Source organism: Phalaenopsis equestris, unplaced genomic scaffold, assembly GCF_001263595.1.
Source record: "Phalaenopsis equestris unplaced genomic scaffold, ASM126359v1 Scaffold001007, whole genome shotgun sequence".
Lineage (NCBI taxonomy): Eukaryota > Viridiplantae > Streptophyta > Magnoliopsida > Asparagales > Orchidaceae > Phalaenopsis > Phalaenopsis equestris.
In genome coordinates, this window is record NW_018165446.1 from 11466 (window position 1) to 33478 (window position 22013).

The 22013-nt window shown below is 33.3% G+C and overlaps 2 protein-coding genes across 6 annotated transcripts; both read right to left on the bottom strand.

Moving 5' to 3' along the window:
* Nucleotides 1-248: 248 nt before the first annotated feature.
* LOC110032688 (zinc finger CCCH domain-containing protein 18-like) lies at nt 249-3686 on the bottom strand. Of its 2 annotated transcripts, none has more exons than XM_020736392.1 (7): nt 3037-3686; nt 2401-2568; nt 2132-2311; nt 1974-2050; nt 1390-1562; nt 1144-1258; nt 249-678 (listed from the first exon to the last, which is right to left on the bottom strand). In XM_020736392.1, exons 1-5 carry the CDS (start codon nt 3675-3677, stop codon nt 1531-1533), a joined length of 1098 nt encoding a protein of 365 aa, XP_020592051.1. In that variant the 5' UTR covers nt 3678-3686; the 3' UTR covers nt 249-678; nt 1144-1258; nt 1390-1530. The 2 variants fall into 2 exon arrangements, with proteins under 2 accessions (XP_020592051.1, XP_020592049.1); XM_020736390.1 differs by having other exon boundaries at nt 1144-1264.
* A 10636-nt stretch (nt 3687-14322) lies between these two features.
* On the bottom strand, nt 14323-19533 carry LOC110032692 (zinc finger CCCH domain-containing protein 18-like). 4 transcript variants are annotated; one of them, XM_020736398.1, is made up of 8 exons: nt 19319-19533; nt 18034-18888; nt 17792-17953; nt 17107-17286; nt 16129-16205; nt 15606-15752; nt 15408-15501; nt 14323-14758 (listed from the first exon to the last, which is right to left on the bottom strand). In XM_020736398.1, exons 2-8 carry the CDS (start codon nt 18858-18860, stop codon nt 14683-14685), a joined length of 1563 nt encoding a protein of 520 aa, XP_020592057.1. In that variant the 5' UTR covers nt 18861-18888; nt 19319-19533; the 3' UTR covers nt 14323-14682. The 4 variants fall into 4 exon arrangements, with proteins under 4 accessions (XP_020592057.1, XP_020592055.1, XP_020592054.1 ...); XM_020736396.1 differs by having other exon boundaries at nt 14324-14758; nt 15606-15770; nt 19323-19532; XM_020736395.1 differs by having other exon boundaries at nt 14324-14758; nt 15606-15770; nt 19319-19532.
* Nucleotides 19534-22013: the final 2480 nt, after the last annotated feature.

Here is a 22013-nt window from a genome sequence, read left to right on the forward strand (position 1 = left end):
TATATATATATATATATATATATTCAATAAAAAATATCATCAAATCCACTCCTAGTAACATCACACAAATCCAATTCAGCAGCCATTCATTAAAGAAAACAGAAGTCGCTAACCATAAATTCTCAAAACTAAATTCTTAGAGAAGATATAATAAATGAAGAAGTGCCCAACAAAAACATGTAAAAATAAAACAAATATTCACAACTTTGGGCTAATTCTAAGCTGATTGTTTAACTAGAAGTCCCCTAAAAACAAAAACATGAGCACCTATATAAAAATAAAAATAAAAAGTTTCTTTATAGTTGTTTATATAGACATGACTTGTCTGCACTAAACTGAGAAGATTGAAGTAGCTTCTTAGCACTCAAGTTCTTATAAACATTCTCTGTGAGATCGATGTCAATATGTTTTGTAAATGTAATTATAAGAAAACTATAGCATCATTGTGCAATTTTATCACATTGCTTTTTTTATTCTCTAGTATAAAGGTGGTTTGTTAAGAAATATAGATCAGTGAAATAGAAGAAGAGGGCGGAAAAAAATTTAATTATTTTTTTTTTCTTCTAGTCCTTCATTTTCCATCACATTTGCTTCTCTGAATCTCTATATCAGTGTATAAAGCTGCTTCCAACCGATGGTGGAGATCCAAATGGATTTTCAGGGAGCTCAAAGTAACCACTGCAACAGAAGGAAACAAGATTATGGATTATTATTATTATTATTATTATTATTATTATTATTATTGGAGGATTTACATACATACCAATCAATTCTTATGTATTTACATATCTAATATCTAAACTTCAATTTTTACATACATGCCATCCTAACTATGCATGAAAAGGTGAATCACTTTTTAAAAGTTCAAAATGGTAGTATTTTTTCGTGGTAAAAAAGAATTGGGGTGTATAAATGTAAAAGTTAAAGCTTAGGAATTAGATATGTAAATAGGAATTGGGTGGTATGTATGTAAATGCCCCTTTTGCGTTAAGGAAAGACGCAAAAAATGGTCTTTTTAACTCGAAGAGGACAATACCATGAATTGTTAGGCTACCAAACGCTTGTGAAATAAAATTTTTCAGTTAATAAGTTAAAGATTATGTGCTTGGAGTAGAAAACATGGGTCAGATTTTGGCCTCTCACCTTTCTTTGTAACTGCAATTGTTGATTGTATTTCTAGTTTCGACATGACTAGATAAACCAGTGTTTGAAACATCAAGAGTAAAGCCCAAATGATCTTCTTCAAAGTGATTAGAATCTGCAACTAAAAAAAAAAACATAAATCAATTCAAATATTCAATGAGAATCTAAGCAAATAATGATATGCGTTTGTCTCTAATATTGTCCTTCAGAAAAGGACAAACAGTATAGAAAGTAGATGTTTTACACCTTCTAAGAGTTTAAGGCCATCAACACCATCAACACCATAGTTGTTGTAGGATTGTTGGTGTTCTTGTACTAAATTGAAACGAGAGAGTCGGCTTCTTTCTAATTCTATCATATTTTGTTGTTCCACGAGGTGCAATTTAATCATCCTTGAGCTATCGGGGCATTCCTTGTAACTAATGATGAAGAGCAAAGAAGATCAATGCTTGATGAAGAATTAAGAAATAAAGTATCAAAACAGTCCTTCGACTATTTATACGAGTTATTTTAGTCCCAGAGTCTACAAAGGTGTCAAATTGGTCTCCAGACTCTTTTAATAAGGGATGAAATAGTCCTCAGAGAGAACTATTTTAACCTTGCTTAAGAGAATCTGGGGACTAAATTGACACTTTTATAGACTCCAATATTAAAATGATCCCCTGACTCTATTTTGACACTTTTTTTCTCAAGAACTATGACAAACTAAATCTATCTGGGGACTAAATTGACACTTTTATAGACTCCAAGATTAAAATGATCCCCTGACTCTATTTTGATACTTTTTTTCTCAAGAACTATGACAAACTAAATCTGTGTTTTGATCTCACTCCCAAAAAGCTCCGAATCCAGATCAAGATATTGACAAGGATGATGCATTGAAAGCTTATTCTTCCCAATATATGACCTGCATAATTGATCGAGCAATACCTAAATAAGAATGAATATTATTTGGAATATAATTTACCAAATCTTTAAGTAATTTCACCTGTCCACCATCCTCGACTTCTCCTTGTATGGCTTAACTAGAACACGAGAACCACCTATATAATGTGCATTTTTCTTCATCAAAATATGACACACTGTTTCTGGATAGAGGAAGCGAACAAACCCATACATTCTCTTTTCCTGACAAGGAATTCTTACATCCTTAACAGGGCCAAATTGCCTATCAAGAATAAGATCAGAATAAAATATTATTGTCTTTAACAAAAGCGATTTTCATATTCTTATAAATTAAATAGAAATGTCATGTACTTAAAGTAACTGGAAATATCATCCTCACTAAATGTGCTATCCGCTGGAAATGTGAGATATATCTGATGAGAGCCGGCAGATGTCGACCCCTGTTCGCTCCTCTCATGCAGGCATTCAAGGTATTTTGGCGCATCCTCCGTTAAAATCATCGAATGCTGCCCACGAGGCCTGTAATCCAGAATAAAATGCAAATATAAAATCTCAACAAACATTACAAAAGGTAAATAGCTAAATTTTAAAGGGCATTGCCATACATAGCACACAATTCTCATGTACTTGCATATCTCACACCTTAGCTTTCATATTCACACACACAACACTATTATCACTTTTTAAATGTGGATTACACATTTTCATGCATAAGTTTGAAGCATCAAAATGCTACATATATGTAAATATGAAAGTTTGGGTGTAAGATATGTAAATGCAAAAGAGTTGCGTGCTATGTATGAAAATCTCACTACATTTTTTTTTTTTAAAAGATTGGCCAAAGGCTATTAGACACGAATCTCATGTGCCTAAGAATTTCATTCCCCATATAGGCGGGATCGAACCAGTGATCCTTGGGGGTCTTACAAACTCTGCCAACCAAAGAGTCATGCTAAGCAACAAACATGCATGTGATATGAAGATTACCGATTGATCAGGAGAATACTATTGCTAAAACAGGAGAGTAGCTTTGTCAGATAACCATCAGCTCGAAGAATTCTTCCATACTTCTTATAATACAACATGGGTAACAATGAAATTGAAACAGGTGCCCCTCCATGAGACTTCAAGAGTTCAGCAATCTCCATTTCTAGCTTCTCAAGATACTCAGGGGTGAACCCATTTTCCTCACTTTGGAACTCATTTAAGTGTGAACCAAAAGCCTGATAATGGCCATGAAAATACCTACAATTTTCACCGTGTTTGCAGAATCCCTTATTGAAGTAATGACAGGTCTTTATAGGAAATTCGAGAAGGCTTGGTGATCTCCTGCTTGTGCTTGAAGACAAGCTGCCATTAAAAGAAGAATCTTGGTGGAAGTAATGGTTACCCACAGATGAAGATGGCTCCATTTTCTCCTCCAAATTGAAGAGTTGGGACTGCACAGAAAAAGAGTAATCTTCTCCGATTGAATCAGGATAGGTTTGCGGAGTAAACCCTAAGTTTTGCAGAGAATGGTTTTGAGAAGAAACTGAAAAGTTATTTTGGGATAAGAATCCTAATATCGTCTTAGCTTCATCAATTTTGGAGAGTAATACATCTTCGGGGCCAAATGCTAGCTTCATCATCTCCTGCTCGCATGGTTCTTGCTCGCATGGCTCTTTCAACAAAATAAACCCCATAATTTTGCTAACATTGTCTGGATCAAGCTTCTGTATGCGATCAACCACGATTTTAGCAAGTTCTGACAAATCCATTTTAGATGCTTTAATCTCAGCCATTGTCAACAAGAAACTGTTCTTAGTTAAAAAAAGAAACGGAGGGACATGAAGATTCAAATCGATCGAGTCTATTTTCTCATCATAAAACCCTCAGCGCCAATCAGAACAAACAGCTACTGCATTTCATTTTGGATCAAAGTGAGAGCGAAAGTGTTTACAGAGCTTTTCAAGAATGACAGAAAAAGAATCGACAAGAACTTTAATCTGTCTTCCAACAAAGAACTGCAATCACATGAACAATAAGAAAACCCTAAAATGAAATCAAATGATGACAACGAAATAATTAAAAAAAAAATTAAAAGAAAAAATAGAAGCTCACCATCTCCGCCCACTGCGGCGCATCACCGGAGGACGAGGTTGGAGAATCGCTAAGTCAAAATTTAATCAGTGTTTCGGAAAATTGGAAAATGGTTAATTTTTTTTGTCATAAATAATGATTTTTTTAATTAAAATTGGTTATCGGTCTAATTCCAAGGCGGCCGATGAGAAGTGAGATTGCTGACCGGTTCAACCGGCTATAATAGGGGATCGGGTATCCCTAACCGACGCGAAACGGAGATGCAGGGCCTTCACGGGGATTCGTTCGACGGTTCTGCTGGTCAAAGCTATATTATTTATTTATTGATTAATAATATTTTTTAAGTGATATAAACATTTTAGAAGATAGAATTGTAAAAATTAAATTTTAATATTAGAAATGTAAATACATAAAAAAGGAGTGGTGTATATGTAAAAGCCCATTTTTTTTTTAAATGTCGGTCTAAAAAAATTTTAAGTAGATTAAGATATGTAAAAGATAATACCTTCAAATTTATTTTAAATAAAAAAATTTATAATATATATATATATATACATAAAATTTAAATGCAGTATTTTAATGCTATATTTATGTATTTATTTATAAATACTTTTTAGAATATATATATCCAGAAATTAAGATGTTTTTGGTCCAGGAAATAGAAACTTAATATGGTTAATTGCACAATTCACGATGTCTATCTATATGAACGAAATTAGATAAATTAGTTTATGAAGCTTAGAACAATGTGCAATAAGGGAATTATACCTAATTTAAATTATTTCATTTCTTTAGTCTAAATAACGTAGTAACATAATTAAGTATTGTTCTGTTAGCTGATCGATCATCTTCAATCTTTGGCAATGAGTCTAAAAAATCTTGGTTGGATGGCTGAGGATGCTTTGTGAAATTTGCTCTTCAAATGCGTCGGCTCTACTATGAGATATGCCACCGCATCGAGTCGGTTTTCCTAGGGGGGACAGTTCATATGTTCTGTTGTCTTATTTCTGGTCGAATGCCTTACGCTTAGATCGCTCGGTCGCCTTTCTACTTGCCTTCCTGCTTGGTCTGTTTTGGCCTAATTGATTTGGTTCGTATGATTTGATGGACCACGTGATCTCCATACAATGGATTTACCACGATCATATTTTTCTCTTCTGGATTGTTACATCTCAGTAAGAACAATGCTGAATATTGATGATTTGATTTTTTTTTTTCTTATGCTTTATATAAAATTTATAAAAATATGCTGATAAAAAATATAAAAATTATATTATTAAAGGATAAGATCTCCAGAATTATGAAAGCTTAATTTATTTGGGATACGCATGCAAATCCTCTATTCTATAATTTATTGCGCGCAGTGAACCGATAATTGCATTCAATATTTAGTACCACATCATTAATAACTTAAAGTTGAATAACTTTATTTAGTCGTGGAGAAAATACGCACGCACGCACGAGCTGTTTGATGAAGTGCTTCGGCCCATTGGGCTGTGGAAAGTCCCCGGGCCATTTATACAGAAATGTATGTGTAGGAATACATTAAAATCTTGAATCAACTTGAGGTGAAGACGCGTGTGGAGCCCATGATAGTTTGATTCCGAAGATACTTTGGCCGTTATGACAGTTATTCACTTAGGCCCTTTATGGGTTACAGAACGGGGCTTACATCACAACAGTTCAAATTTTTTTTTGTTAATTATCATGCCTACGTCCGGACCAAAAAATATAATTAATTGCATTGGGATAAATGTATGAGATGTATACAACAAATATATTAGAACTTTAGGAAGGTGTTGAAAAATATTTCCTTATTGAGTGATTGCTTAATAAATCTCTAGACATTTTTTTTACACAACTTATCTTTTCTCCTTCTTATCTTGGCAAAGTGGGGGGTTTTTTCTCCATTGGGTTCATTTATTTTAAAAATTAAAATCATTTTTATAGAACATGTCCCAATTTTTTTTGGTCTACCTTTGTCTTTCTTAACATAAGCCAAATCTAAGATATCTACTCTCCTAACAAGATGAATTGCATTTCATGTGACCAAACTTTCTAAGACAACTATCTTTAATTTTATAGGCTACTGGAGCTACACAAATCTTATATTCGCAACACTTAACTTTATTTTATACTTCTCTTTTAAAGGCCAACATTCAAGTGCATTGTAGGTCTCGCCACCATCTTATAATATTTTCATTTCAGTATAAACGATACTTTTCTATCACACAATAGGCTTATACATTCCTCCGCTTCCACCAACTAACTTGAATTATACTAATAACATCCCTACATTTATCACTATCACTTTGAATCATAGGCCCGAGATAACTAAAACAATCACACCTTTTAATGATTTCATCACCCATAGTTACAACTTTGCGACTATAGCTACTACTACTAAAATTATGTTTCATGTAATCAGTTTTAGATAAACTCAAACGAAGATCTTTAGACGCATTGCAGACCCCTATTATTGAAGTTTTTCATGAATTATTTATCTAAACTTATCCAAAAGAAGGATATCATTATTGAAAAGCATACATTAAAGTACATCTTCCTATAAATGTCCAGTGAGAGTAGCAACAACTAAAGCAAAAGATATTGGCTTAAAACCGATCCCTAATGTAATCCACTAAAATAGGAAAATACTTTGTCAATCCTCCTGTTCAAACACAATCAACTGCTCTAGCATGCATTTTTTTAATGACTTGAATATAAGTTGTATCAACAACTTACTTGTCACAACTTAACTCGATGTAACCCATCATATCGAGGCGGGTTAAATCATAATAAATAAATTATTACCCAAGCTATATTTGGAATGAATTTATCTATTTATTTTCCTTCAAGTTTCACACAATCAACAAACAAAACGAAACATCATCATGATTGTAAAATATAAAGATCAAAGATACTGACATACCTAAAATCAGACTCACACAAGTAATACGAAAAACTTTTACTCAACCCGAGTCTTACCTTTCCCTGAAACAGCTCATGTGAGTAAAACAGGGGTGAGCAACTACAGCTCATTATGCTACTCAAAATCTACCACAATTTTCAATAAATATGTATTCTATGTAAATAAATAAAACATGTCAAACTATCATGTGTAGCATCTATCACAGTGTCAATACAAGAAATTATAACTTTAGCGAACATATGTTAAATAACAGTACAAGCAACATGATATCATATGTTCAATTACCCTCTCCCATAATTTTAAAGTATGACACATTAATTTAATTCCTCTAAAATTTCCCATTAACTTTTAAGTTTTACTAAAATATTTTAAAAAATTGATTTTTATTTACATGGAATGCTAAACCTTCTATAAATATATATATATATATATGATCCAAAACATTACTGTCATTCTAAAATATATAGTTAATAATATTTATAATTTATTTAATATTCATGATTAATGAAGTAGATTTAAAATTTAGATTACTTGCAAGACATTTACATATTATTTATTCTCTTGAAATCTCGAAAATTGATTAAATTATTCTAAAAATAAATTAATTTTAATCAACAATTATTCTTTGTTAGTAAAACTATAAATGAAAAATAAAATTTGGAGAAAAATAATCAACTCCAATTTCCTCTTTATACGGATGCCTTACTTCCTAACTAATGACCTTTATGAGTTATTCAAATATTTTCCTATGTATTTACATATCTAACATCCAAATTTTGCTTTCTTACATTTATACCAGCCAAAGCTTTCATATCACAATATTTTAACACTTAAAAAGCGAAATATACAATTTTATGCATAGGTAAGGTGTTAAATATGTGTAAAAATTAAAGTTTGGGTGCTAGGTATATATGTAAATACACGGGAATTTAGTAGTTTCATGTAAATCTTCCATTTTCTTCTTGTTGATCCACAAAATACCTCTCTCCCAAGACCCAAAGTGTTAAGTAGCAGTGGTGTCACTCTCAATGTATGAATTAGATTTGAGTTTGACCCAAAGTTGATCGAACCCAAACAAAACTTTTCTCGAACCTAACTTGTTTATACCATATACGTCAAAATATTTGATCCAAACTCGCCTCGCCCAAACTGGCCTAACCCAAACCTGACTTGTCGAGCCTATTTTTTTTTACTGCAATCTTACTTTTACCAATACAAGCTAATCATCTCAAACATTACCAGTTTAGCTAAAACAACTCAAATTTGAAAAATAATCGAGTTTTGGGTCAACCAAGCATTCGCTTCTAGAAGAATTTGAACTAATTGTGCCACTGTCTAGCTTTTTTGTCCAATCGCTACATAAACACATTACAATGCTCACTCTTCTAACAGAGCAGCTCGACAATTTGGGTTTTCTCAAGTGCATATGACGCGCTGCCTTTCATCTTTCATCCCTGAGGTGGCAGATCGACGACAGCTGGGCTCAATCCCTCTTGAGACTCACTTATATGCTACCGAGATGATGTGAGGATTATAAAAAGGCATGAATTTCGTCCTAGCCTGGCTCTTGAGAAATGAATTATACAAAAATTATAAGTGCATCAACAATTTTGATCCAAACCTTACACAAATAATGATAAGGCCAACTCGAACCCAATTTTTTTTGAGTCGGCTGTGGATCGGGTCGATTTCGAAACCCCTTTCAAAAGCAAGCAAACCATTCATTGAGATTAATATACCTAATCAATTATAACAAAAAAAGACTATAACTTAAGTGCTATAATGTATTATGTTGATGATGACCTCTTCTAATTGTAATAGTGATTTGTGGTCACTATACATGATTCTCATAATATGGGCCATTCAATCATGATCAAAGGTCCCACAATGACTAGAGGTCTATAATGAGTGCTAAAAATTGAAATTGCACCTCACATGGGAGTGGAGCCTAACAATCTCTTCTCTATGTTCTACTTAATATGGTAATCCATGACGGTTCGCTCCTGAGTCGGGTACTATTTTGTTCGAATCTTATTTATTTTTTAATCGTGTTTGAATTTAGATTGAAAATGACATGATGTTAATATTTTTATGTATGATTTGATTATTAATCTTTTTTTTTAAGTTCAAACACATAAACATAATGAATTTTAAATCTAGCTTAATTGATTAAATGTATGATATAGGCGGCATGTACATACATATCACCAAAATATTACATATTTACATATCTAACGAAGAAATTTTATTTTCTTACATTTTTGTCATCAAAATTTTTCATATAAAATATATCACTATTTTTAACTTTTAAAAAGTGAAATACATCTTTTCATGCATATATTAGCTGACATAAATAGCTATTTTTTTTTAGGATGATTACGTACATAACATTGCTATTTACAAATTCTAACACGCATGCGATAATTTCGAATTACCGAATCGATGTATTTATGCATTTCACATTCAAACAATTGAGAATTTGATAAAAATAAAAAGTATAGGTTCGGATTTAATCATGAATTTTGATGTTTTAGTAAGCATTTGAAAAATGAATGAAAGAGGATGTTAGATTTATAAATAGCAATACTTCGGGTATGTATACAAACAACACTTATTTATTATCTATGTTTCAATTTTTTATATAGAATAATATTTAAACATTTTAAAGTGCATAAATTATTAAAAAAAATTGGTATAATAACAGAGCATTAATAAAATAATAAGTAATTAAGTCGCATTTAATGAGCATTTTATAATGATCAATGTTCAAGCTTGTTCATTTATTCGTCTGATTTTAAAAAAATTTACATTGATTAGAAATAAAATGGGCCACATATTATGTGTTCATATTATGAGTAAATACTGTGTCGCGTATCCCGTCATGTTGGTTGGCTACCACGGTATAAGACCCCTCAGGTTTTGGGTTTGAATCCCCTCTAGTGCAATTGTCCTTAAAAGGTGGTACTCAAATTGTTAGACACATTATGATTTGCTGGAGGTTTGTGTAACAACCTCTGTCCAATTCTTTTAATAGGTGGTACTCAAATTGTTAGACACATTATGATTTGTTGGAGGTTTGTAACAACTTCTGTCCAATTCTTTTAATATATATATATTATAATTAAATACTCGTCATTAAAAAATAAATAAATAAATAAAAACAAAAATAAAGAAAAAGAAGAAGATCAAGTGGCAAACCCACTTGGAGAAGACACATTGCCTTCTCTCAGCCTTTCATGCCCCAAACGATAAAGCCAAACGCAACCAATTAAAGCTTCTTTTTCATGGTGGGAATGCTAAAGCTTCACGTGGGATGTTTGGGAATATTTTTCCTCTAGCTTTTGTGTTATTATGTCTGAAACCTGCTTTTAGAAAAGCAGAATCTGCGTGACAGCTGCTGCATTTCAAGCGATTTTTACTATAAAGGTTTCCGACAATTGAGTGAGTTTCTGCCATGATGTTATTTAATTTGCTGTTGATGTTATGCAACAAAATTAAATAATAATAATAAGGAAAGATTTTTATATATAACACCTAAGATGTAATTAATCAAATAAGAAACATCCCTTTAGGAGCAATTTGGACCTCAGAGCAAACAAACACATATAAATCTCTGGTTGTGTGCAGCTTTTATAGGCATTCTTTCACATAAATTTGACAAAAAATTATTTTGATTTGATATTAGCTCAAAAAGTGTGTCCGTATTCGGCTCATGGCTGGTTTGTTTAGGGGGCCGAACACGAGTCGTTCACGAATAAAGACTCGTTTTGACAACCCTAATCACGTAGTCATAAGATGTTACGAATTAGGGCAAGATTTAAAACATCATTTGAATCTAATTTAATATTTTTTTATTATATTTTCTTCATTAATACTTTTAATTGATTATAAATTTTTGAAGCCTTTGAGTCAATTAAATTTTTTAAAAATATTATTCATCAAAGATATATATAAAAATAATTAATTAATAGTATTTCGAGTCAAAACGAGACGAATACGAACGAACAAATATTTGTTAGTATTGTTCGTGTTCGGCTCGTTAACTTTGCGAATAACGAGCCAAATACGAGTTGTTCGAGAATAACGAACCGTTTTAACAGCCCTACCTATGTCACCTCATTTATGTATGAAAAAAATCATTTAAGTTAAAATAGTAATATTTTTTTATGTGATATGAAAGGACTTTGATGGTATAATTGTGAGAGGTAAAATTTAGGTTCAGGGATATGTAAATACATAAATGGTATATATGTAATTGCCCCAAAAAATAATTATCATGTAAGCATTCATTATACATGCTCTTTACGGAATTTGGGCACAGTTGTAATTATTTATAAAGATGAATGTTATGTGTAAATTTTTTAAAATTTATTGTGAAAGTTAACTTCTTTTCTTAAACAGAGGCCGAATCTAATTTCATACAGCTGTTACATTCTGAAATGTGAATATTTACATACATATCCCTCAATTCTTTTGATATTTACATATCTACAACCCGTATATATATATATATATATATATATATAGATTAATAAAACGATATGTGAAAAGAAGAATTCCCAATTGTCAACCATTTGATTTTGAAACTTTAGGAAAACAATAATGCAAATGATTTGATTTCCATTCCGAGGTCAATAATGTAAATTATTTAAGTCCTATTTTGTTGATAATTAAATGCCCTTTAACTTTGTTTATGTATATACTTCACTTATTTACCTTCGGTTACTTCACCAGAGAATATTAAAAATAAAACTTTTCAAACCAACAGTAAAAAATAATTGGAAATTACAGCAAACCTAAAGCAGCAAGCTGATACGCCCAACAAAAGGAAAAAAATTTGCTCACCTCAGTAACCTATAAATAGATTAGAAGGAAGGAATTGGGAGGTTATAACCATGTTATATCCCCTATAACCTATTTGTACCTTCTAGTTGGTTCTGCGCTTCTGTTTTCATATATTTATAGGTTACAGAGAGGTTACAGGGGGTATAACGCAGATATAATCCCCCAATACCCTCCTATAATAGGTTACTGACGTACACATCGCTATGTATATGCAAGTTTTTTCCCAACAAAAGAAAGGAACGCAGCATATTATCTCTTAAAAAGAAACAAACTATAAAAAAATAGTGGCATTTACATACATAGCACACAATTCTTATGTATTTACACATCTCAAACCTAAACTTTCATATTTACACACACATCACACAAATATTTAATATCACATCACGTCAAAAATAACATCATTATTATTTTTTAAAAGTGAAATATATTTTTTTATGTATATGTTTGAAGCACCAAAATGTCATGTATATATCAAATATAAGAGTGAGATATGTGGATATATAATAATTCTGTGCTACTAATGCAAATTTCCCTAAAAAATTATTGAGAAAAATTACTTGGCTATATTATCATTGGCATGAAATTTTAAATAAAACAATCAATGACATCAATTACAACAGATACAATTGAAGCAGAATTAGTAGCATAAGGACGGCTTATAAATATTTATGGTCTTATTGGTGTCAATTTTTTATGTCACGTGTATAGGATGTCCGCAAGAACAACTTTAAGGTATGCTTCACGCAAATAGGACTCCCCAAGCTGCAAAACATCCCGTCTTCAATCCCTGACGTGTGGCCAAGTTCGTTCTACTAGGCTTTGGTTGTCGATGAGGAGAGGGACATTCGACATTACATTGATGGGACGGCCTCGATCAGACAAGTTTTGTTCGGCGCAACGCTAACTAATCATTAATCAAGCCCTAAATTGGTTTAGTCATAACGAGTTATCCTTTAGATAACTCCAGATGACGAAACGAACAACGCGAATGTGTCTGAAACGTCATTTTCACTTAAGAAGGGCCTTTGGGTTTTGCCACGTGACCAGAATTACCAAAAAACAGGAAATAGCCCCAAGTAGACTAGGCATGGCCATGCCCAAGGGTGGCCACACCCCATTTGTCGTGTGGCAACGCAAAGGATAATCAGCCTATTTCATTGCCTTGTACCTACTCTTTCGTCAGAACGCCTTCCAACCACTGGGATAAGTTGTTGGACCGATCCTAAACCGAAAATGGCCTCTGAGTTAACCTGGGCGCTTGCCAAAAGAGGCAAGTGGTCATTTGAAAATCTGTGAGTATCCTTCCTGCACTGGTTTCACTTAGTAGAACCACGAGTGATCACAGAGAGCCTTTGAAAGTTTCGGGGAGGCGCTAACTTCACCGGCATTCTTCTTCTTCTTCTTCTTTGTTTCTTTCTTCTTCCTCCTCTCACATTTTCTTTTTCGATCACTGTCTTGGTTCGAGAAACAGAGGGAGAGGCAGAGAGCTTGAGGAACGATCACAAATCTGTTTGCAGAGTTTTTGGAGAGTTCTCAGAGAGCTACTCCATTCTTCTTCTTCTTACTCCGTCTCTCCATTTTTCTTCATTTTGCTTCCTCTCGCATTTTCTTTCTCGACCACCGTCTCGGACAGAGAAAATAGAGGGAGAGCTTCATCACCCATAGGGAGCGGAGGCCAGTACTTGGAGATTCGATGGAAACTCTTTGTGACAAAGAGAGTTTCTTATGTCGCATGGTCCATATGTCGATGAGTCTGTTACCCATGTGAGACCGTGAAAGACTCACTCTCCGTGGCTCAACGGGAACTTTGAAAGCATCGGAGCATTCCCCTGTGAAATAACTGTCCTTTGATAGTCATGTCCTAGTTATCACTTTAAATGTAAGCAAAGCACCTTATATCAAGAGTATTCTTGAGCAACCTCCAAGATGTAATTAACCAATTGAGATACATCCTCTTGGAAGCACTTTGAACCCCATAACAGACAAACACACTTGAATCTCTGATTGCGGGTAGCTTTCGTAGATATTCTTTCGCAGATATTTGACACAAGTTATTTCGATTGAATCTTGTTCGAATGTATGAGCTTGACATATTCTAGCGAGGTTGTTGCACGATTGATTCTTCACGTTCTTTCTTTTCTTTTTCCGCCTTTATTGTATGTCCTACTTTTTCGGTTTCTCTCTTCTCCCGATCATTCACATGATCTAGAAGAAAGACTTCTTCGAAAAAGGAAAGTATATGATGATGAACAAACTGATAACTCCTTTAAAAAAAACGAAAACAGACCCAATCATGCAGAAGAAACAAGCTCTAATGATCACAGCAGCTTTCAATAATGGCATAAAATACCATCAGCATAAAATACCACATTTGCAATAAAGTCGGACTCTAATCCATACACACACACACATACATATATATAAAAGATAGTGAGAGAGAGAGAGAGAGAGAGAGAGGAAACATGTCTTGCATCTATTACTTTGAAAACTTTCAAAGCAGCCAAGTAATTCCTAGCAACCACTAAATGTCCAATAGCACCTTTGTAACTAAAGTTAATACAACTATCAGGTTCTCAAAACAAAATGAGAGTTTCACTGTGATAATAATGTAAAGCAAGTATAAAGTTTGTTCTATTCAAATAACATTTGTGTAAAACTTTGTTGGCTTCCATGAAAAACCTGTAAAGATTATGAACTTTCTGATATTATAATTGCGGGCTATAGAACTCTCAAAGAAACTGTACCTCTATAAGCTACCCTACTGTCCACTTTCTTCTCTATATTACTGTGTAAAGACTGTTCGATCCGAATCTAGGAGACGCAAAAGGGCTGTCTGGCAACTGAATCTGGAGTCTGCAAGTTAAAAAATAGATCTTTTAGAGAGAACAAATAAAGAACTTTTTGTAAAATGACAAAATCATATTGGTGTCTTATGAAATTCAATTATCATACATTGAGCTATTTAACATAACGTTTGTTTGGGGCGGCTGCAATCCATGTATTTATATATCTAACACCTAAACATTCATATTTACATGCATATCACTCAAATTTTTAACATCACATCAAAAATATCACAATCAATGTCTTTTTGAAGGTGAAATATGCATTTTCATGTAAGTTTCCGACTCCAATATGTTATAAGTGTGAATATCAAACTTTGGGTGTTGGATGTGAAAATACATAAGAATTGTGCGGTATGTATGTAAATTTCTCTTATTTATATTAAATAACTGAGCTATGATGGGGAAAGCAACTTTATTAAAAGTTTTTACAGCCATGCCAAAATTTTTCCTTTCTATAAAAATCAGACTGGTAAATTCTACTTTTCAACACCAAAAATTTCTAAAAAACAGCACAAAAGCCAAAATAGCTAAATAGACAAATGTCAGAGGTCTAAAAAGCAAAACAGCGATAAACTTTCCCCAAACAAAACCTTGATTTATATGCTAATCCAAGCATATTTCTTCATATAATGAATCATAAAATCTAGATTTATTACCTATCCACATCACTGCAACTGCTGCCTGTCTGACAAGTATTATCATCATCTGAACTTTTAGATGATGCAATGTTCAATGAGCTGACCTGCGCTGCTATGAAAATCAAGAGTTCATCAATCTGATGAGCAAATTATCAACTTCAAATAACTTATATAAACTTTAAAAAAAATAAAAATAAAATGATAAATTTAAGAGACCTTCTAGAAACTTGGAGTCCTCCAACCCATACCCCATGAAAGGATGTGCAGCAACAGGCATTTGTCTTCTCTTCAGATCAAAGGTTGGATCTAAGTCTTCAATCTGCTGCTTCATAGATAACTGAGAAGTATCACATGCTCTTTGTCCTAAAGATGAATGAAGGGCTAAGAAATAATTTGCATTGTTAGTGCTGTAAATTATAAACATAAAAATAAATATTAAAAAGGAAGATTTGCATATAAACCACTCATTTCTTATGTATTTGCAGATGTAACACCAAAACTTCAATTTTTACATGCATATCAACTTACCTATGCATGTAAAGGTGTATTGCACTTTTTAAGAGTTAAAATGGGGGTATTTTATTATGTAATATGAAGTATTTGGGTGGTGTAAGTATAAATAGCAAAATTTAGAAGTTTGATATGTAAATATATAAGAATTGGGTGGAATATATGCAAATAAACCCAAATAATAATAATAATAATAATAGCAAATAAATAATATAGTTTTTGGACATACTAGAGCTTAGACCATTGTCCATGTCAAAAGAAAGAGGAGAGAGACACATCTGAGAATCCAACTTCTCTGCATATTTCCTGCAAAACATTTGGTAACAAGAAAAATGCTATCAGATTTTCTAGAGCAAAAAATATGAATAAAATCCAGAGGGGTCATTTAGCACACTGACATCTGCCATTTGATGTCATTTTATTAGCAAATGTAAGATGTTTATTAGTCAACTGATACCTTTAAAAAAAATATATATGAAAAATTTACACACATACCACTTCATTCCTACGTATTTACACATCTAACACCTAAACTTCAATTCTTACATATATGCCACATTATGTAAGAAAAAGGTCTGTTTCACTTTTTAAAAGTTATATACATTGGATGGTATATTCGAAGAAAGTTTAATATGAAAGATTTTGGATGGTAGATGTGTAAAAAATAAGCTTTAGGCGTTCGAGATGTAAATACATAGAAATTGAGTGGTATAGTATGTATGTAAATGCTCCTAAAAAATATTACAACATCTCTTGCTTATACGTAGACACATATCTGCATGTACTAGAAAGAAAATTGAATAAAGATCTAATATTTTGCCTTCTAACACTTACAAATATATCAAAGTGAGCTCCATCTAAATTGTTCATATCTTATAAAAGTAATATATAAAATATAAAAAAGTTCGAAAATTTACATATGCAGCACATAATTCTTATGGATTTATGTATCTCACAGCTAAACTTCCATATTTACACGCACATCACTTTACCTATGCATGAAAAGGTGGATTTTACTATTTAAATGTGATAATTAGTGCTATTTTTGGTGTGATAAGAAAGAATTGAGTGTTGTGCATGCAAATATGGTAGTTTTTGGTGTGCGATACATAAATCCTAAGAATCGAGTGCTATGTATGTAAATGCCCCAAAAAAATTTAATCCAAGACGGACTAAGATAAAAAAATGTTCTTAATTTGAGTGGTACCTCTCAACCAATCTTGATTTTTCCTTGTAGGGCTTGACAAGAACACGAGCACCACAAATAATATGGGGATGACCCATTGCTAAAATTTGCCTCACGGTCTGAGGACGGTAGAAGCTCACAAAACCAAACATCCTTTTCTCCTGCCGCGGAATCCTCACATCATGAACAGGACCAAATTGACTAAATCAACAAAAAAAAAATAGTACTATATCAATATACCATGACAAAATCAAATTACAAATTAATATTTTCAAGGGACCGCGGAATCCTCACATCATGAACAGGACCAAATTGGCTAAATGAACAAAAAAAAAAGTAGTATATCAATATACCATGACAAAATCAAATTAAAAATTAATATTTTCAAGGGAATTTACATATTTTACATATCTCACACCAAAGCTTTCATACTTTACAGATATATATCGCTTTGGCACTTTAAACCGAGGATATATCGCTTTGGCGCTTTAACCCGATGCATGAAAATGTGTATTTCAATTTTTAAAAGGGGGTAATAGTGCCATTATTGAAGTAATATATAAAATTTGAGTGCTGTGGTAATATGAAAGTTAAGGTTTCAGATATGTAAATACAAAACAATTGTGGGCTATGTATGCAAATATTCCTATTTCCACAGAAGCAAAAGAACCCATGATTGAAGAAACAAATCAAAAGAAATCATTACTTGAAATAATTCTGAACATCAGCATCAGTAAAACTACTTTCAGCAGGGAAAGTTAGATAAATCTGATGAGAACTAGAAGCTCCATGGTCATTTCTTTCACTAATAAATTCCATGTATTTCGGAGCATCCTCAGCCAGTACCACAAAATGCTGCCCATGAGGCCTAAAAACACGAATATTGAACGATGAATTCCGAAACAACAACTCATACAAATCAAACCAACTATCCAAACACAAACATACCTATCCATAAGCCTAATGTTCCTCAATTGTGCAAGCAACTTTGTCAAGCTAAAACCAGCTTTTCCATGCCTTTGGCTTTCAGTGAGATAACCCTCAGCCTGAAGAGCTTTCCCATACATCTCTTGATACAACAAAGGCAATGAGGCTATAGTAACCGGTAAACCCCTCCTCTCTTTCAATATTCCGGCAATCTCCATCTCAAGCTTCTCAAGACAGCCCGGAGAGAAGATATTGTCTTCTATGGTTAACTCATTCAAGCCAAATCCAGACATTTGATTGAACATATCTGGATTGGCACCATGGGAAAACTTGCAGCTTTGTCCATGTTTACAGTAACCTTGGTAGAAGTAATGGCAGCTCAACTGTGGCCGGTTTCTTGCGCCGAAACCAGCATCGGAATGATAGAAATTGCCTTGTAGATCAAAACTTATTGGGCTGGAGGGCTGCAACTGGTCTTCCATCCCCCAAACTTCATTGTTATGAGAAAAATGGTCCATTTTCTGAATAAAGGGTTGGTGATTTGATGGTAGATGAAGAGGGGCTGGCACGCCAAAGCTTGAAGGAGATGGGCATGGTCGGTGAACAGTAAGGTAATGGGAGATAAATGGATGCCGATGTTCAGAGGAGTTGAGTTTGAGTGATGAGATGAGATAAGACTTTGCCTCAGCAATAAGGGAATGTATCTGTTCTTCATCTCCCATGGCGTATTCCATTATTTCTTCACTACTGCGCTGCAATAAAAGATAGCCGACAATTTTTGTTGCAGTTTCTGGTTCTATTTTATGAATTCTTTGCAGAACTCGATGTGTGTAGTTTTCTATCTCCATTGCCACTGATTACTCACTCTGAAAATGCCTTTTGTGAAAGACAAAGATGCTTAGAAAAGTTTGAACAAAATTACAGAAGATTTATCATGCAAAACAAAAAGAAAAAAAAATAAAAAAGATATAGATAACTGAATAAGTACCAAAACTAGAAAGAAAAAATCATTTCATTTAAAACTAAAATGCTAAAAAAAATCTCATTTGCCTGTAAAAACATAAAATAAAAGAAAACAAAGCTCTTCAAGCACCAACAGAAACCTAACCCAACAAACCAACACCCACATCAAAGATGAGGTTTTTAAACAAGAAAACCTAAACAAAAATCAATTTTTTTTTTTTCAAAAAAATGGACAAAGAATCAGTTCTCGCTGCGCTTACAACAACTTCCGTACACCGATTAAAGAAATAAACAAAGAAAAAACATTTTTTTGAAAAAGCAAAAAATATAAACAAAGACTCACTCACTCTACTTCTTCTTCTTCTTCAATCTCCTCTTCAAATCTGCCCTTTTCTGTTGCAGCCGCAACACTCCATCACACTCCTCTCCAGTCGGCTCTAGATAGAGGCATTAAAGAAGCGAGAGGGGCATTTATATAAAAAAGCGGGCCTTTGTTTAAATCGAGAAATGGGGAAATAAATAAATAAGCAATAATATTTATGACAGCGAGGAACTCATCACTCCCTCATCTCTGCCATGATTTATATATTCAAAACCTTCAGATACCACAGCATAGGATAATAAAAGGAAATATTTAGGGTGGGGTGGGATTCAAATTACTATAAATAGTAACATTTTAAATAAATTAAACTGTGAACAGGGTGTCATACCTGCTAACATTTTTAACCTCCAATTAGGGTCTGTCCTTCGGGACAAATAATTAAAAAATATATATAATTATTTATTTAAATTGTATCACGGAAAGGCCCCTGATTTTTGTAAAATTTATGTATTTCATTGGATGGATGAGGGGGTGGCGAATCGTGACTGCTGAGAGGAGGACCCTTACAAGTTAACTTTGGTTGCATGAGTCCCCACCAATAATTCATGAAGTACCTGTTGCGAAATGATTTATTTATTAATTATAACAAAAATAAAATTGCTTGTGCCTATGATGGTTTTGCTGTTTAGCAATCTATATCACTTGTGATGGTATATAAAATAAAATCAAATAGGAGAACGATCGACGAAGCAAAATTCACACCAGAAAACAGTAACACAGCGGAACACACAAATTTATGTGGTTTGACAAATTGCTTACGTCCACGGAGTTGCAGAGAATTTTACTAATTGAAGAATTTACATCAGTCGTTCACCTCGACTTACAAGAGGAATCTCTCACTTCTACTTCGTTGCTCTCTCTATTCTTCTCTCTCTACACCGAGATACACTGAAGAATAAATACGTACAAGAGAAATAAACTCAATTTCTCTTCTGTCACAAGTCACCACGAAGAAGCCTAGAGAGAACAATCTTCTTCTTCTTTTTTATTCCTTCAGCCGCAAGGAACTACCTCTTGCACTTCTTCTCTTCCACGGCCCCGTGGAAGCCTTCCTCTATCCCGAGGAAAGCCGAAGAACACCATTACTTCACATAACTAAAAAATCAGAATGAGGGCCGCTCTTTTATCACGAAAAGAATGGAGCGAAGGGATGCTTCGCTTCGCAAAATAGAAAAGGCGGGAACAGTTCGAGTCGGGCGGGAGACGCGATCCTTTACTAAAATAGAAGCGTGAGCAGTTCTCGCGGCACAGGAGGAGACGTGACCCTTCGCAAACAGGAGCGGGAGCGGGCGCGTCGTTCGCGATCTAGAGAGCGGGAGGCGTTAACGTGAAAGGTCTCCAGCGATAACACTTTCCTCGCATAACATGAAAATAAGGAAAGTGACTTCTCTTCAGGAAGAATAATGTTTTGTGAAGCTGAAATTGACTCTTGGTTTACATAGCAAATTAAATTGGGAATAACCCTTCTTTTATACAACTATTTCAGTACAAAACCTCATGTTAGAAAAAAAAATAATGATTTGTTAATATCAAACTTGAAGTGTCATCCTATTATTACTTATTCTTTATTTGATTCATATTCTATATAGCAAATGGATAATATTTTTTTTTATTTCTCATATAAAAAAAAAAACTCATTGACGCCAATCATGAGGGAATGCTAGGCGTTTGGCAATTTCTTCTTATGAAAATTCTCCTTGAAGTGACTAATTCCATACATATTATATGTACATCTGGTAACACAAATTGCATAGTATCATAAATAACAATTCTCGGTATAACTGATCCACCTGGAGAATTGATATACAAATAAACATCCCTACTATCATCTTCTATATTGAGATATATCATGAGACCAACAATTTGATTCGAGATCTCCCTCTTGGCCTAAAAAAATTTAACCTTTCTCGATAAAGTCGGTTGATTATGACAAAATTGTATCTCCGAGGAATCGAACGTGCACCTTTGCATGCATACGGTTCAAAATAATTGTGAAAAAAAATCAATTTTTTGCATGCATATGGTTCAAAATAATTGTGAAAAAAAAAATCAATATATTGATTCTAATCCTTTTTTTTTTTAATGGGTTTTGCCCCCTACCCCTTACCTCTATTCTATAATGTAGAAAATAAAAAAACAAAAAAAAATTATAAACTTATTAAAATAACTTCTCATTGATGTATTGTTTCATCGAAATTCAAATTACGATGTAATTTTCTTGTTCAAGGATGATCCCTTTCAATCCTCTTAGGTTCTTGCTCGACTTCGGGTGAAAATTTGTCCGAACTCCATATGTGCATTCAGGTACCACTTTGTTTTTTTCCAAATGTTTCATACACTTCCCCCAAAATATTTGATGTAATGCTGCCGAACTTAAATTTTTTGGCAATCCTAAGAATTCTTTGGCTGACTTCAAATAATCCGTGGGCTAGACAGCAAATGCACATAAAAAGGACGGGCAGGCCTAGAATGACACTTGATTTGGGCTCGGAGATAGTCAAATCAACATGATGGCATTGTACATGTTTGCATTTGTGTATCATATATTCATATTTACAAATTTCTATACGTGTACATGCATCCAAGTAGGAATGTATAATAAACATAAATTTTATGTATAAGTGAATATATATATATATATATATATATAGACACA